Below are 18,481 nucleotides of genomic sequence, written 5' to 3'. Positions count from 1 at the left end.
GGAGGGGGGGGGGGGGGGGGGGGGGAACGGGGGACGGGGAGGTTCACAATCACAATAAGTATTAGTTCATTTATAATTATGTAAATTTCTCTGTTATCAACACAAATAGCAGGGAGGCAAGTAGTACAGAAGCGTCACGTCACTGCAAAAACTCTACGGAGAGAGACAACGCTCGGCCTCTCTCTTCCTCTTATTCCAACTCATGCATGTGGGCACACAAACACACACACACACACGCGCTAACACACACACACACACACACACACACACACACACACACACACACACGCGCGCTAACACACACACACGCATTCTCACACCCACCCTTATTCCTTCTCCCCGTTCTCCAGGCCATACACACCAACAATCCAACCCCGGCAACATTATCCACAACCTCAATTCAATTTGCGACCGTTAAAAAAAGAAAAAAAAAGCGTTTGACGTTATTGTATCGTACATGGAGTTACGACGTGCTGGGATAACATCTGTGCTTTCGTGTCGGTGCGGTACAGTCTGTCCGTAGTTCCCGCAACGTTCCCTGGACGCGACGTGAGCTGCGATGGGAGACTCTTCCAGAAAGCACCAAGTAATGAAAGGGGCAAAGGTCAACAGCTGAGTCCAGAGTCTAGAGGTGCTCGCTCGTATTCTCCCACAATCAGCTTTGGTGGGTGGGGGGGAGTGACACCCTTCAAACTCGTCTGCCTCCCCTGACACCACTTGTCTTCCAAAATGTCGTACAGCTCGCGTTTGGTTTGTGCCACGTTCATTATCTGTCGTTTTGTGACGCCGAGTTAATGATTTTTTGTTCGTGCTGTGCAGATCTGTATGGGCCGTGTGCTTGAGTGGTAATCACGACTTTCCCTCCCGTCACTCAGGTGGAGGAAAAACTCTGGGGAAACAACTTCACCCTTCCATCTCTCCCTCTTCTTCTTCTTTTTATTTAATAAAGTCTGTGTGCTTGAGTTCTCTTTGTGTTTTAGCATAGTATGAAAACAGCTTCACATGCTCTAAAAGTCATACACACTGTACAATAAAATCTACAGGTATTTTCTCTTTTCTTTTTTTTTAAAGCTTTTAGTACATCTAAAGAAAACGTGAGATAAACAAAACAGAAGCAAGTGTATTTTTACCTTCAAAACACATTTTTCTCTTCTTTTTTTTTCTTGTTTTGATAACTTGTGGTGGAATTCCCACACAAATCACCGGGTTGAGCAGATAAAATCTCACTCTACAGTTGACAGTTTTGCATGTTGTGCAAACAAAGTCAGCGATCGTGAGCTGAGGAGGAGAAAAAAAATAAAAAATGGAGGATTCGAAGTAGCAGGGAGAGGACGTTTTGGAATGAAGATCCTACATGTGGCTGCGTGTGACGGCGTCTTTCACTCCCGCTTCACCCTGTGGTCCACAATCCTCCGTGCCAGTTCACTTCCTGTCACATGTCCAGTATATACACCTTGCGTCATTGTTTAGCCCCTATGCGCCGAACGTTCAATTGAGTCCATTGAGCAGAACCCCTGATAGGAAATTTAGAGTGTTTAGAGAACTCCGTCTCTGTCTCACCCACACGCACACACACACGCACACACACACACAAAATGCTGGGATACCATCTGTGAGTGCTGCCTCAGTTGGACAGTGCTCAGCTGGCAGGCAGATCAGACAAAGTGCCCAATATGCTCCCTAATGGACCAAGTCAGATGAATGAGATCCATTGTCTCCTTCTTTCTACCGTTTCTCTTTTACATCCTTTTGCTCCTCTTCTTCCTCCTCTTTCTCTCTCCCACCTGCTGATTTACTTCTTGTCACAGATTGTTTTCTCGTTCCCTCCATCTCATTATCAGAGGCCTTGCGCTCTTCTTCAGGGATCTCGTATTCGCCGCGCTGTCCTCTCTCCGAGGATACATATCTCCCTGGTGATTTTTTTCCCCCCAGCTTAGGTCCAAGTCTCCACGCCGTTGCACGTGGAGCGGCGACTATCGCCTTTGTCCGGCCATCACACAGCAATGGGCGGAGAGACCAGACCGAACCAAAATTCCGACAGGGTGGGGGGGAGGACAAGGAAAAAAGTAAGAGGAAATCACAGGTGTGTGATTCTGCAGGGGGAGGTTTGCTGAGTCAGATGGATGAAAGCTGAGGAACGCTGGGAAACCTCTTAGGTTTGGCACCAATAGGTTCAGGACGGGGGAGGGGGAGTGTGCTGTTTTGGGGGTTTCCAGTTGGTGGCACAGAACACAACAGAGGCCAGGGGAAGGGTACTGACAGCCAGTGTACGGGAGCGGAACGACGGACGAAGAGGAGAAAAACGAAAGAGACATAAGGAGTAAGTAAACTCAAAGATGTATGTTTTAGAGAGGGAAAAAAGAAGCAACAACAAGACATGGAACTCAGCCGAGAATTGGCAGAAGTTTCAAAATTTTCCTCTTCTTTCCCTCCACTCTGCTGTTGTCTCTCTCATTTGCTCTCGGCGTCACGGGTGGGCCGTATCTTCATCTCAGAGAACTTGAGGGAGTACTGCCAGCCTGTCCAGGAGGACCACTCGATGCCGTCGGCGTAGGAGGTGTGCTGACCGCGCAGATACTGGCCATTCAGGTTGGAGGTGTGGCAGTTGCGGTACCACCAGGCGCCGTGGTAGAAGGAGGCGCAGTTGTTCTCTGAGTGGTCGTTATCCCTGTCTTTGGTGGTGAACTTCATTCCATTGTGCTTCGCCAGAGAGTCACCTGGGGGCGAGAAGAGAGCAGAACAGCTGTGTGGGCAGAATAAAGTACTCAGATCATTCACTTGGGTGAAAGAAGTAATACCATAGTGGAAAAATACACTCTTGCATGTCAACGCAACAGATTTTGACTTCAAGTGGACCTTTAATCCTTACCTTCTAATTCAGATACCTTTACAATGTTTTGATGTTTAAAAAAACACATCAATCCACCTTAAATCCAATTTTGCCGCAACACTGCTGTGCAAAATGAGCGAAAACTAATGTCTTTAGGCACCTCAGCAACTGGGTCAGGCCTGAGTCACCAAGCACCCACGGACTGTGTAACATGGGTGCCTCATATTTTGTCGGCGTGTCTTACCAGGTGTGTATGCAGGTGTGTTCACTTGTGTTATGTGATGATACCAAACAAGTACAAATAAAAAAACAAAGCTTTGAGGCGAGTGCAAACCTCACATTTGGTAATTAATAAGTAAACTACATATCAGGGGTTTCAAACTCATTTTAGTTTGGGGCCAGATTCAGCCCAATTTAAACTCGGTGGGCCGGATTAGTAAAATCATAGCATAATAACCCATAAATGGATAACTCCAGGTTTTCCCTTTGTTTTAGTGCAAAGAGGTACAAGTTCATTTTGCAAATGTTTACTTTTATTTAACTATCTTTTTACAAAGATAATTGTAGTTGCTGTCACATGCTGAATCAGTCCTTGGTTATCAAGGACACAGCACAACTCTTTGGTCCATCTGTCCTGGGGGTTGTCGACATGGATGTTAAAATCCCCAACAATAACTACACAGTCAAAGTCAATACAGATTAAAGACAGCAGCTCAGTGAAGTTGTCCTACAATTGTATGTGTAATGTCATGTAAAATGTTTGCTTCAATAAAATCAAATAGCAAAAATATATATATATAAAATCAAAATTGTGCTTGATAATAAAATCATTGATTAAAAATGTTTTTCTCCTTCCAATGACCTGACGTTTAATTTCAATAAATCTTAAGTCACTAAACTGTCCATACCTTTAAATTGGACACAAGTATTCCACGTTGCTGATAGATAAAACGGCTAACTGAGGAGACAAACTCAGGATAACGTCTCTCACCAGTATTCTCTTTTGACAACAGAAGCTGGCAATTAACTGATCCGCCACTGCTTTGTTTTCCAAATGGCAACGGATTTCGTAATCAATCATTTGTACAAGAAGAGAGAGAGAGAGTCAGACATCTTTTTAGCCAATTTATCAAATGGTCTAGCATTGACCTTTTAACTACTTTTTTTTTTTTTTTTTTTAGACAAGGAATATATAATACAAAAAACCCTCTAATGATGTTATCAGGGTACAAGAGAAAGGAAACGCACTTAAAGACAGATATGTTATAAATACCTCGGAATCTATCTATCTATCTATCTATCTATCTATCTATCTATCTATCTATCTATCTATCTATCTAAATTGATTTCTGTTCTTGTGTGTGGTATGTGTGTTTGTGTTTGTGAGGTATTTTGTACCAAGGAGGATTTTTTCTGTATTTCATTTTGTTTATTTATTTTGAAAGAGTTTCAGGGGCGTCCTTATTTCATGATGGTCATATATGATATATGAAATATGGTCATAATATTATCAAAGAAAGGACCCTGTGTTCTCACTGCAAGCTTAAAGATTGATTGAAGGTATCATAACATCAGCCGATGTTAAGCATGTGTGGGCATGTGTGTGGGCATATGGTCACACGCATACAAAAAACACACTGTGCGTAGTGTACGTGCTCCCTTATTAAATTTCGCCATAATTATTCCCTAATTATTCCCTTTGTCTCCTTGCTCAGGATGCGTAAATGCGCTTAGGTCCCAGGCACGCCCACATTTCTAACAGCACGTTTTACTGTGAACAGAATCATACTCAGTGGGAGAGAGGTGGAGAGGGACAGAGAGACAGAGACAGAGTGAGTGAGAGAGAGAGAGAGACAAGGGGTGAGGCAGAAAGACTGAGACTGGGTGAGGGTGCAAAAGATGTGCAAAGGATCTTATGTACAGGTCTAGACAAAATGCAGATTGTCTGCCACTTACACGATTTTAATCAAATTCAAATTGATATTTAAAATATGACAACTTCAGTGAAAATACAGATCATGGCTCTTTTGTTAAATCTAGTCACAGTAAATTACACTGTACACGCACACACGCAAAGTGCAGCAGTAATCATGCTGGAAAAGGGCAGCCCAGTCGTCTCCACCACACGACTAGAACAACATGTCTGCTGTGCCACACTGCTTCACACTCAATTTCTAGTTATTCCTTGGATTGGTCTACAACTGGGGTCTCCAACCTTTTTGTCTCTGAGAGCTACTTTGACAAAATAAAAGTGTCCAAGAGCTACTCATGTTTTACATTATTCGTACCATTTATCCAATTGGCCGATTCTCCACCCAAACCAGCTGAATAAGCGTCTTTTATGTGAACATTTACAAAATGTTGATATACAACACAAAACACTCAGATTTTGTATCTTCAATTCAGCATAAGAAGCTTGTCTTCTCTGTATACATTTTCAGTGTCAAGCTCACACTGATAAATTCACGTCATATTAATCTCATTTATAATTACTTACTTATTTTACTATTTTACCAATACTATACCTTTCATATTTCACATTTTCAGTCTGTCCACATATCACGGTCACAACTGCTCTTCACATTCCCTGTAATTCAGGGAATTCCCTGTAGTTTCCATATCATCTGTACTTCACATGCATTCAGTCTGTTCTGATGTTAGTGAGAAGACAGAGAGTGTGGTACTATTTTCATGAGGAATTAAAATAGTTTTGGAAGTTGTTGCAGTGAAGCACATTGTGTGTCGTACAGTTTTGGAATGTTTTTTTCAGAGAGTTTTCCTGTTTGGAAGAGCATACACTGGTTTGAGATCCTGGGTGGAGCTTCTACATCCCAACAGTTGTAGAAGCACTGACAGTACTAGCAGCCACGCTAGCCTGCCTTTTTTTTCCCCTGAACTGTTGGATGCACAGTTCTCATGTCTGTGAAGGTTTTTTGTGGACCCTGCTCGACGTGACGGCTTAATTCTGCAAATTCTGCATTCTGCCTTTATGTTGTCACAATTGTTAAAATGCATGCAAGTGCTGCTTTTTTTTGTCCCTCATCTTTTCGCGCACTGCAGACCGAGACCATCCTATCATTCTGTCTTGTATTCATTTTTTTTTAAACAGCTTTACCAAGTGACGATGTGCTGTCAAATGTACGTATTCTTTGAGCCTTTCGGCGAGCTATTGGGGAGCTACTGGTAGCTCGCGAGCGACGTGTTGGCGACCCCTGGTCTACAATTTGATGTCTTTCCTGGTAAATGTGTGTATTTCCATCACAGTTTTACTGCATTTTATCATATATAATTTGGGAAAGAAAATGTATCCAGCTCAAATAAGTGTACAAAGTTGTTTTATTTGCCTTTCCTATCAAGCATTTTCTATTTGATATCAGAAGTCAAGGGGAGGCAGTAGTCGAGTGGGTAGAGCTACTGCTTAAGAACCGGAGGGTTGCCGGTTCGAGTCCCTGCCGAGGGACTCGAACCTGCCGAGGTGCCCCTGAGCAAGGCACCGAACCCTCAATTGCTCCCCCCTCTGCGAAGGGTGGTAATATAATGTAATGTAATATAATGTAATGTAAGTCGCTTTGGATAAAAGCGTCTGCCAAATGATCGTAACGTAATGTAATGTAATGTAAAGTCAAGCTGCTATAACCCGAAAACTAGACAAAAGCAATTTGGTGTGAAAAGCTTCTCGTGCCACACTTTTATATTCCATTCACAAATTGTCATTCACAGCATTTCATCCCAAATTAAACAATTGCAGATATGCAGATGGCAGCTTTAAACTGTTAAAAACCTCATATCTCAAATTTGGATAATTTTCATCATCACAATGATTTTTATACCTGGCCAAACAACTTTGTAGAGACAGTGCTGGGCTTCTTCTCCCATGTTCTCAACTCATTGCTGTGTTGCTAAGCCTACTCTGCATAGCAGCCAGGTGTCAATCACAAGTTACCGGTCCGCCGTGTGAGAATAGGTTCTTAAAAGACGCCAATTGCAAGCAATGAAGAGAGTGAGGCGATATCCACACTAGGTTTAGGTGTGAAAACAAGCTTTGTCTACAAGAGGATCGTCCACACAACAAAGCATTTCCTGTGCACAGGTGACATTGGGGTGTAAAATCGCCCGCTCTTTGTGTACCTGATAACCCCACTCAGCGCGTCACCACCGCAGTTGTGATTGCAAAGCTTTTCACCTTTATTGCTTGTGTGTCACCTTAAGTTAAATTTAATGTCAAACAAGCGATCAAAATAAAGGGCAGAGCAAACAAAAGCCAGATGCGCTTATCCACCGCTGTTTGTTTGTGTGACATCCGTTGAAATCTGAAACCACAAGCAATCTATTCCACCCCCTCAAACAGCAACTCTTGCCGTGTGGAGAATGCATGGAAGATGTGAGTCATCTTCTCTTAACTTTGAAAATCATCAAAGGATTAAAACGTATGGCGATGCACACGTTGTGCCCATAAATACATGCCATAACTTCAGCTTTTTGCAGGCATACACCTCTGGAAGAAGGATATGTGCTTAACACCTATCAGATAGTAAAAGTCTAAAGTCTCCTCAGTTGCACCTTTAGCATTTAACATGGAGTAAATCCCTCACTGGCTAATTGCCTACATCTGTTGCATTGCCTGGATAATGATGCAGGAGACCAAAGGTTCTCAGCAATTGGATGTTAAAAGAGCTTGTAATGTTCTGTAATCTCCCTGTACCTTCTTTTCACTCCTGTCCTTTCCTCACTTTTTAAAGGCCTCACACTGTGAGCAGAAGTGAATTGAGGGATGAAGCTGAGAGCTGAATAAAAGAATGCTCACCAACCATCAGGTGATGGCGAACAGCTCGCCAGAGCAGCAAACACCACTTAATTGCTCAGGATGTGGCCACCCAGCTCCTTACCCTCTTATTCTGTCTCTACTCCACTCTCCATTTGCCATTACCATGGTAACCAGTCAGCAGGAAAGACAAAATTGACAGGCATGTCTGATATTCGTGTTTTAAGCTGCTAGACGTTAAAGAGACAAGACAGGGAAAAGAAAGAGGGAAAAACTGAGATGGCACAGCTCAATGGCTTTGACAATGAGATGATGTCCAGTGTGTGTAGAAAAGAGGAGCGAGGTGGAAGAGAAAAAAAAACAGATCCACTAAAAGGCTCATGTGCAAGGCGCCGGATGTCACCTTGGCCAGCGCCCTTGTCCGACGCCCATTAAGATCCAGCTGCTCCCGGCACCAAATGAGCACCTGTCAGCTGATTGGCGAGCCACCATGGCGAAATAATAACAATAACAATAGTAATAGTGGCTCTGCCTGGAGGGAAGGCAGGGATGAGAGGATGATCTCCGGAGAGTGTGTGTACCCTTAATTTGGCCAGACTTAAATGTTCAACAGGAAGATCGCTTCAAGGTCAGGCCTGCTGAGGACGGTTCAGGGGCATTACAGGATGTTTTAGCTGACGCTGCGTCAGGCCAAAAGATCTGCCACGGTACCCATGACACATCCCCCCCCCCTCTCTATTGCTCTGTCCCTTAGACACCTCTGTCCTTACCCTCATCTCTCACGCACCTGTCCCCTGCTCTAGTTCATCATACTTTCTTCCAGCCTCCTCCTTTCCTTCCTCAGCTTCCCTTGCCATGCTCCATCCCTCACATCTGTCCCCATTCTCTCTCTCTGTGTTGTTGGTGCAGCACTTCCCCAAAGGTTCTTTAAATTGCTTCTTCATTTCAATGGTCAATGGTTTTTGTTTACGCTGCAGGTCAAGCAGAGCAATTAATTGGCATTAATTTAATCAAGGTGACAGGTAGCTGCCACGGAATCGGATGTTTTGGGGAGCAGAGTCAGAGGCGAGAGTCTGTGCAGCTGTCTGGATGGTTTAACAAGTGGACACAATCACTTCAATTTAACAGTTGAACATTCCTCACATTGCTGGAGTGGATAGCAGTGCACCGAGATGTAATAAAAAGTAGAAGTCCTGCATTAAGAATCTATTGAATCAAATTTAAATAAGTAAGCAGCAGTAAAATGGTAACACTGTTATCAATGGTGCATTACTGATGGATGTATCTGGTACATTAATGCTTCAGTAATGGCAACTCCAAGAGTGGTTTCCCATCAGGCGCTGCACACCCTTGATTTTTGATTCTAAAATGCAATTGAAAGTGAAAGAATAATGAACGAAATCTTAAAATAACATAACTTGGAATATCAGGTTTTTAACCAATGAAGTCTAAACCTGAAATGTAGCAGTGCTTGTGTCAAGTAAATGTAGAGAAGTATGAAGAATTAATACTAAATTACTTGTACATGTAGTTTATTAGTTATATAGTTGACTAGTGTTATGAAATAACTACAGTAAGTTGTAACAATCAGTACTTTTGATTACACTTAGGCAATAAATATTTTTCTTTCATACGTCATAGAAACATGACAACTAGGCTGAATATGCAGAATCCTCTTAATTTCATCCATCTATGCGTTTAACTGCAGTACAGACAGGTTATTTCAGAGCATAGCGTGCATGTAAACATAGTATATATTGCCTCCAATCATTTAGGTTAATTGATTATACCTGCATTTCCAGAATAATCTCCCACAGTCAAAGGATATCCATCATCATCAGGGTCGACAGAGAAGAGTCCCACCCCGAAGGTTCCATACTGGGCGTACGCAGTGCTGTTTTCAAAGTCTTCCAAGTCGATGCGCAATTCATAGTTCCCCTGGATTGACAGTGCGTAGATATGCTTTAGTCCTGCGGGGAACAACGGGGGGAAGACAGACAGATAACCGATTAGAAGGTACGGCACTCATTCCCTGCAAACAACGTGAGACTATTTCAGCAAATCGGCCAAATCCACACTGGAAGTGGGATGTAACACAGTTCTGTTTTGCTACCCCTGAAAGTGCAGGGCTGCTTTTACATTATAATTTTCAAAGGTGTTCTGAAAGTCTGACACCAACTTGATTGTATGTCAGGAGGCAGAACCCACAGTGGAAAGATTTGTACCGGTAGAAAAAAAAAAGCTGACACCAGCCATGAAAGAATAATATCATATTAACACAAAAACCAACCATTATATTGCTCTCCTGTTATAAATGTGAAAATATGAAGTAGACACGATAATGGTAGGTTGACTTCTGTTTCTGTATCCCATTGACATGGTTGGAAAATTAACATAAAAAGGGAAATGTCTATGTATATGCCTGCTTCATAAGAACAACTTGTGTAATTGGAACACAGTTAATTAAAGGACAGCTTTCAACTCAGTGTTTCATGCAGTGGTATGCATGTTCACAATACTAAAAGAGGAATACAAAAGGTTACCCACTAAAGCAGGTGTTGCAAATTCCTCCAGAATAAGAGGGTTTTATTGCGGCCTAAAAAGCTGAATTGCAAAATCTAGAGAAAGGGCAACAAGAGTAATGCTTGGAATGATATTATTTATTTAATAATTTATTCTAGAGAAAATTATTGTCTGGATCATATGTCAATGTGTCATATTTGAGGATTAAAGAGAACTAATATTGTTTGTGAAATTTCAAAATAATGACATACCAGTGGTCCACAGTTTGTGAATGAAACTTCAGTAGTTGTAGATAAAGATATAAATACACTTGACAATGACTATAAAGCTTCATAAAATGTATCCATATCAAAGACTGTGAATTTGCCAGCAACCATTTGCTTTAGATCTCTCGAAAACTGGAGTTGCTATGTATATGATTGGTAAGCATAAACAAGGATAAAGCATTTATTAAAAAGTATTGATTCAATGAAAAAAACAGACTTTGTGTGATTGTTTCAGAAATTCCTTCACTTTAAAACAAGAGGGTGTTTCCGCCTCAGTCTATCTCGATAAAACCCTCTCCTTTCTCACAGCTTTTCAAATCCAGTCCTGTAACACTCCAGTAACCCTAAAAGTCCACAGCCGCCTCAAACTACAATTACAGAGAGTCAGTGTTCAGAAAATCTGCAATAAAAAGGAACGTGTCGCGCACAGGGTATTCTGTTTACACATGACAGAGCAGGCAGTTGAAGTAAGCGAAGCAACCAATCTGTGGTCAAGTGTGGTTCAGAGAAGGTGAGGACTAAAATGAACTTTCTTCTAACATGCAGATACGTTTTTGAGAGAAGACTACTTTTAGTTCTCACCACAACACCAATGCTGTGATCTGATCCGATTAACCCTGCGCACTGAAGAGTACTTTTGTGTCTGAAATCTTCCTTCACTCATAGAAACTGACAACTCTTTACTTCAGCTTGAAAGACATGGATACTGAATTCTTGTGGCCTAAATTGGTAAAGTAAGTAAGGGATGATAAAGTCATCAAGTGCTTATTTATTGCTGTCCTTGAGCCTCATTACCGAAATGACTCTCTATTAAGAGATGGTGGAGGCATGACTGTGTGAAAGAGTGCACAGATATTTTCAAAACAAACTTGTTGTAGCATGCAAGTTTCATTTATAAATTCCAATTAAGGTTGTGAAACTGGGACATGAGAGTCAAGGGCTTCAGTCCCTAGACCCAAAGTAAGATTAGACTTGATGGAGAATGCGGATGTTGCCATTAGTCACAAATCATGGTTAAGCTCAAAGGAACCAAGACAGAGAACCTGTTGGGTGAGTCAGCCAAGTTGGGTAAGGAACATATTCAGGATAGACTCCTAAACATATTCAGGGTAGGCAGACATGTCCAACTATGAGGACACCACAGGTAAAATATATCCCATCCTACGAGAGGGACATTTACAACTTGCTATGTATTTTTAATAAAGCATATGTCATCAATATGAAATCCCTATTTTTCCACTTCTTTGATTTGTAGTTAAAAATAATCGGATCATTTTGCACAAACTTTTCCACAAAATTTTAGAAAACAGGGATGGCTGAGATTAAATCTCGAGCACCTGTGACTTAAAAGTTGCAAATAAACTTAAACTTGCATGTGGAGTGTGTGTTTAAAACTACCTAAGCAAATGTAACCAGCAGGCAACCTAAGATTACGTAATTTCCACATCAAAATAGTTTTAGAAATGACTGCATGTGGTTTGGACCTAAAAGTCATTAGTTGAGAGGAAATCAGATCATCAAGGAGACTAGGTGGAGTTTGACATTCTCCTCATTAGACGCTCCAGATGACCTTTTTAAATTGCTTTGGAGAGAGTGCGAGACAGAAACTGCCAGAGGTAAAAGGCTTTTCCATCCCCTCTTCCTCGCATCCGCCTGCTTCGTGTCATCCCCTGCTGTGTTCGACTGATGGCACTACCGAGGGCAAGATTTCCTCTCCAAGGCTGATCAAAGGTACAAGAGGAACAGACTGTCAGGCAGACAGAAACAGGGGGAACCCAACCAGGCTCAGGGAAAATATATACAGTATACTGAATATACACACACATATATAAATATATATGTATATAAACACGTCCACACAGAACAAACAGCAGCCTCCAGACCTACTTATACGAAATTCCTCCGTGCTATGAAATGCACTCTTTTGCTCAAAAAGGAAAAAACACTTGATGGAAAAGCTTCAGATGTTGTGTTGTATAAGGAGAGAGTTGGATTTTCGGTTTTCACAGGCACCAGTGGATTGAAATGGCTGGTTTAAGGATTGTTTTACTGTAATCTGACTCAGAAGCAACATGTTAGCAGCCGCACCACAGGAAAGCAGATATTTGTTGTTAATTCAATGCGTTTAAGCCTCCTGGAGAAATCGTCTTTCTTACAAATTTCTTCCCGCATCAATCTCTGGTCGTCGGGCCACCCTCCTGAGCGGTTGTCTCTCGCTCACCTTTGGACTTGTAGCCAGCGACCAGAGCCAGTTTCGCTGTGTTGCCCAGTGTGAGCTTTTGCCCCTGTAAGGACCCTTTCTGTTTGGTCAGTTTTGTACGGGTCATTGTGTTCCATGCGTTCCTTGTCTGATCGTTACTTATGTTACCGTTCTTGTACTTGTTCCTGTTTCCTGGATTCCCGTATGTTCTTGTGTTTCTTGTGTCGTCTGTGGCAGTATCTCCCCCTCGATTCCCAGTGATTTCCTGTGCGCCCAACCTCGGACCTACGCCTGAACCCGACCACCTCTTCTGTCTCTTCCCTGAAGGGAAAGTACCCTGCAGTGATTTGAGAAACTTCAAAAGAAAATAAAAATAAAATAAAATACCAGATGCAAACACAAGTCTATTTTAAAACTTGTCAGCTTCCAACTGTATTTACATAACTTTAATTCAGTCTCTAATTAAAACCCCAGAGAATCACTTCCAGACTCCAGCTTGGAATAATTAAGCAGGAAGACAAGTGAAACAACAACAGAGACTCCTTTAGTTAAGATCAAAATGCTCAGGTGTGGTTGTCTGATAATTAAATGCTATTGTAAGATGTTTAAACTGATTTCTAATACAAGTGAGAATTTTCAGGTGTTTTGCTCTAGTGTTAAGACGCTGATTGGTCCACTGGGGGAGATGTTCTTCTTGATGCACATTGATTTTCCATTTAAAGGGAAGCTAAGCTCTCCTTCTCTCTCCTCCTATGCAGCTTAGCCAAGTATTTAGGGCAGACTTCCTACGTTGTATTTATTGTAAATGATCTCAACCATGCTGATGCACATCTGAGAGGTGTTTGCTCAGGTAGCATCAACATCTGCATAAGTTCTGAAAACCTAAGTTGGAACGTGCTGGATTTCTGGAGGGCAAACTCATAATACAAAGGAGGTTTGGTTTTAGAATCAATATGCCATGCAAAATACCATCGAAGCCTGGGAGGGGAAAAGGTGTTGGTGCTGTAGAAAACATCCAGGCGCTTCACTAATTTACTACAGACCTGTCACACTCACTTTGTGACTTTTGTATAATAAGTTTTGTTGTGCCTTTTTTTGGTGTAAAATGTGTAAACAGTGAAGATGTGTGCTTTATATCCTTGGGGTTTTATTTTTTGTATTGTTCAAATGTATGGGTTTAATATTTTAAGAACACAAAAGTTGTAAAAGTTGGGACACAGTCAGTGGACACCGGGACAGTAGGACAGTAAGTAGAAGTTACCTGTTAATGGCTGGCTCAGCAGCCCAACTACGAGACATAGTGGATGAACAGTAAAGCAATTTCAGAAATAGACTTGTACAGCTCTGCTGGAGCAGGCAACATTACAGGAAATCATTCCTGCCAACAGCCATCAGTTTGCACAGTAGTTCAACTCAGTGCCGTGTCGGAGCATTAAGTACACTTGTCGACGCTGTTTGTACACTTTCCTTTAAAGACTGTTGACATCCTACCCTTTACACTGGGAGGTCCAAGCATTCATTGTAGATGTGATGCAACAATTTTGTTTGTGTTCAATCGTATTCACCTCTTTTCTTTGGGTCCACCAAATCAGCACCAAATCACCAGGCTCTCCCCTGCACATGGCACACACACTCTGTATATAAATTCAGGTAATCTTAAAGGGTTCACTTATATTTTCTTGCTTCCTGGATACATGCAGTTTGAGTTTTAGTGGTGTCATGTTGAAAAAGCCTACAGAGCTTACAGAGAATTTCAGACATTGTTCAGATATTAATTTTGTGGTCAAGAATAGGGTCTCTGTCACATTACTAAACAATACAACCAAATTTAGCACTTAAAACTCCCTCGCGATGGCTATGGCAGAGTTACCCCATGCTAAATGGGTGCCAATGTTCCTTGAAGGTCTTTCTACAGATAAATGATCACATTATAAAAGGGACAATACCTAAAATGTCATGTCAGGTTAAATAACACTGGGAGATGTATAATCTCATCTCACAATCAATACATCTACTGATTAGGAATCTCATTTGGACTACACCTGATTAACAAGCCTGTCGATAAGACAAAATCTTTAAGTGTTATTTGCCATTTAATCATACGTATCATTATAGATCACTTAACAAGATCTGCTAACAAAAGTGAGTCAGAAAAAGTCAAGTGCCTTCAATGGTGTTCAAAGGAACGTTGAGATGGAATAGGCGATGATGTAGACCAGGGGTGCCCACACTTTTTCAGCTTACGGAGCTACTTTTAAGATGACCAAGTCAAAAAAAATTATCTACTGGCTCTAGTAAAACAAAGTCTTGAAAGCGTTTGTCAAACTCTGACACAATTGTCCCAAACTGCTCTGTGTAACACGCAATGTCAAGTTGCGCACAAGCCTTCCTTTGCGTCTCCAGCAGGGCACCCCTGATGTAGACTATTATCGTCATGCCTATAAACTAATATGCTCTCCATACAGACGGGAAACAGGCAGGTCTTAAATCTAGCGCACACCAATACATGTGGGAGCAAACTGTTGTTCCATTTTGGTAATGAATCTTTGCAAAATTACAGCGAAGTGATAAATATCTGCAATGACCTCATTAAAACAAGGTCTTTTTTAGAGCTCTGAGGGTTATACGTAAGTCGACAAATGTATCTTGTTTAGAATACAAAGAGGGCCATTTGTCACTTTGTTTTTCCAATTCTGAAGGGGGCATGATGTGGTTTCCAGAGCTACAAAGCTCAAGCATTCCTGACATCGACTAAACCATTACCGTTCCTTAAATGTGTTTTTTCTAGAGCTACTGAGCCCGACATCAATGACTTGATTAAAAATGTAAAAGACTTTGGTAAGATGCTTCGGCTAAAAGGTCAGAATATTAATGATTTATTTGCTTTTATTTGAAAAGTATGTTCGGAGATGTATTGGATGCTTTTAGGGAATGGGTTTGCAATCCTGTGCTTACAGTCTAGGCACTACAGGGCATAAATAAAAAGGAATAAAATAAAAAACAGATCTCCAAACCCAACAGAGAAATGATTACACTTCTCTCTGCCGCTTGTGACATTTCTCAAAGTTAATTATTCATCATGCTTTTCTCTCTGTGTTGCTGGGGGGCAGCTCCTGAGACTGTTTCAGCTCGAGAAAGGGAAGGTGCACTGTTCCATCCTGCCCCTCTTCCTCTATAACTCAACCCCTGCCTCGGTTTGCCTTCCTGTTACCCCTCTCTCTATCGGCCCTACTTACTTAATCTTCCTGTCATGCCATTTTTTTTAGCTCCAGAGACTGCCGGTGGGGAGGAGTCAACGTAAAATGATGGGTGAATTCCTGAACCAAGAGGACAACAGCAACTGCCCTTTGCCACTGGGCCAGTTTGGTTGAGGGGTTCTTTAAACACACGTCTCCTGAAAGGCGTGTCGTCGCCAGCTCTTAAGAGAATAGAAGGGACCTGCTATCCTCAGCTCGCCCCTTGTCATCAAAAGAGAAGAGCATAAAAGCAAAATCAGAGACAGTTGTGCACTGAACTCTCTGGCTCGCTGCTCCCCTGGAGCCAACTGTGACATTCGGGGGGACGTCAGAGGAAAAGACTTTTAAGATTACCTGTCACACGGCTGTCGTGTTATCCTGAGTTTGCAAGTTTCTTTTTGTAAAGTCCCATTCACGACAGCCACTCTTTCAGGGACTGTCCAGTGTTTATCACAAAGGAAAAGATATGTAAAACTATTTCTTAAGCCCCAGAGAAGGACTTTGATTTTTCATTCTGGCTATACAGAGATATGCTACTTTAAATATGTGTTTCCTGTTATATACTCTCTTTGATGTACAGCATGTGCTCCAGCTCCTATTCTTAGATTCATACAGAAAATAGAAAACACAAACTTTAAAACCAACCCACTCACTACTTGCCTTGAATGTGTTCAAATTGGCTGCAGATCAATTGAGAGATGGACGTTTATGGGCAAAGGTTGCAGTTTTTGTGTGTACAGTACGTTCTTGTTTGTGTGCAGAAACAGAACACACAGACAGGTAACCTACATTTACACAGACCAATGGAGTGCATGAAAGGCCGATCCACAGCATTTCAACAGTGAATAGTGAATGTTCTATGAACATTTCAGTGGTGCTATTTGTCCAGCAGCAATCGCACATTTGGTGCCGTTTCCCAGTCTATCTTGGGAATAATGATCTTGGGAATGTTTGCTCATTTTGCCCACAGCGCCCTCATTACTGCTCTCAGGAGTCCCTGCCTCCATGATCCTTGAAGCTGTATACATTTTGCAATATATTATTTATACATATTGTTTCCTTTTATCTGTGTGGAATTCTGAACAGACAGACACAACGTTCACACCTCAAGCGGTTTCGTTGAATTAGATATAGCTGCCAAAGATGGCAAGAGTTCAAGGCAACGGCAGGTATGGAAGATGTGTTTCTGTTCCTTTGTAGCAGTATGGAAAATTGGAGAGACAATACGAAGGAGGGCTTGTGCAACTGGCACTTGCACGAACAGAAGTGCTTTGTTTTTCAGATCGTTAAAGAGACACTTGTGAATCCAAGGTTTCTGTCTGTGTACAAAGAATGACACACTCTGACAGTACTTAAGAGGATAATGACACAGCCATAAAGGAGTAGTAATGGAGGGTTATTTATGTAAGCTATGTATGATATATGTAAGACCGGCAGCTACATATAAGATGCACACGTAAATTCTAACCTTGCATTTTTAGGTAACCTGTGTGTAAACAGCCCTGATTTCGTTGGGAGGACGCACATAGACACACTCAGGAAAAGGGATACCACCAGCCTTTTATTAAAACTCACACTTGACATAAGAGCTTGATGGTGCTAAACACCATTACAGACTGAACTTCTCAACTTAGACAGGAACCAAATAAACTCTGGCCACCCAGCTTTTGTTTGTCTGTCAGTGTGCATCCCAGCAGGCAGCACTGCAGTCGCTCTGAGAAGCACAAATTGACAATTACCTGCAGGCGTGGAAAGTAGATGTAGCTGCAGCCAAGTGCCAACATTATTTGCAACTATCACACTATTTTATCTTGCGAGCCAGTTGGCATCTTGATCATTCAATTTTTGTCGTCCCTAAAACTGCGTAGTGTTGGCTCACCTGCTTCATAAGCAAATGAAGAATACGCAAAGTAGGCCTGTGAGAACTGAACAGCAGCTTTCAAATGTCCAGCAAGCTTGAAATCTGGAAATCACAAGCCCCAAATCTATTGGAGTCAGCACCTTCCGTGGTATAAAGGGATATTCAGGGGCTGTGCAACATTAACCTGGCCTCTCCAGACAGCACACAGATAATAACGCCATCAGGGTTCCCCAGCATTAGGAAATGGCCAGCAGATAGATTGCAGCACCAATACTCCTTTCATTACAAACATGGTTAGTTGGCTTATTAGGTCTCAATTTTAGGTTTCAGTCACTGTTCCCACAATGCAACAGTAACAGGTGGATGACAGGGGTAGAATACAGACGTAAAGATGAGGCTCACCATTCGTGCACACTGGTGACCTTGTAACCATGGCATTGAGTATCTATCTCATGTGGTCTGGGAGGTAGCAGCTGTATAGTTAGCCTGTAATTAACAGTATTCTACAGCGAAAACAGCTACACTTTGCTGATATGATGGTAACTAAAGTTTTGGAACGTCATGGAAACATATCCACTCTGGCAATTGCTTCACAATGTTGCTGCTCATTTCCTTCAAAATGAAACTCGAAGCTAAACTTCCCTCTGTTACCAAATTTCCGAAAGCCTCCTGTCAGCTGTCACTAAGCTCTTGTGTTGCCTCGCCTCTCCCGACGCTCATTTGAAGTGAATCAGCACCAATCACTCGTTATTGGCACCAGTGTGGTCAGACAGATGGACTTTGTGGCGAACACAGATTTGCTG

The 18,481-nt window shown here is 41.9% G+C and overlaps 1 protein-coding gene across 2 annotated transcripts in view; it reads right to left on the bottom strand.

Moving 5' to 3' along the window:
- Positions 1 to 2,451: 2,451 nt before the first annotated feature.
- fibcd1b (fibrinogen C domain containing 1b) overlaps positions 2,452 to 18,481 on the bottom strand; it is a 99,647-nt gene continuing 83,617 nt past the window's right edge. For both annotated transcript variants that reach the window (XM_076158741.1, XM_076158742.1), the window contains 2 exons: positions 9,383 to 9,562; positions 2,452 to 2,717 (listed from right to left, as the gene is read on the bottom strand). In XM_076158741.1, the coding sequence (XP_076014856.1) occupies positions 2,452 to 2,717; positions 9,383 to 9,562 (446 nt within the window). The remainder of the gene's footprint in view (positions 2,718 to 9,382; positions 9,563 to 18,481) is intronic.

This window comes from Genypterus blacodes, unplaced genomic scaffold (assembly GCF_046128005.1).
Source record: "Genypterus blacodes isolate CSIRO-AG114 ecotype Tasmania unplaced genomic scaffold, CSIRO-AGI_Gbla_v1 ptg000085l_1, whole genome shotgun sequence".
NCBI classification, from domain to species: Eukaryota; Metazoa; Chordata; class Actinopteri; order Ophidiiformes; family Ophidiidae; genus Genypterus; species Genypterus blacodes.
The sequence above is the reverse complement of the archived record's forward strand: the minus strand, read 5'-3'. Positions and strand labels throughout refer to the sequence as shown.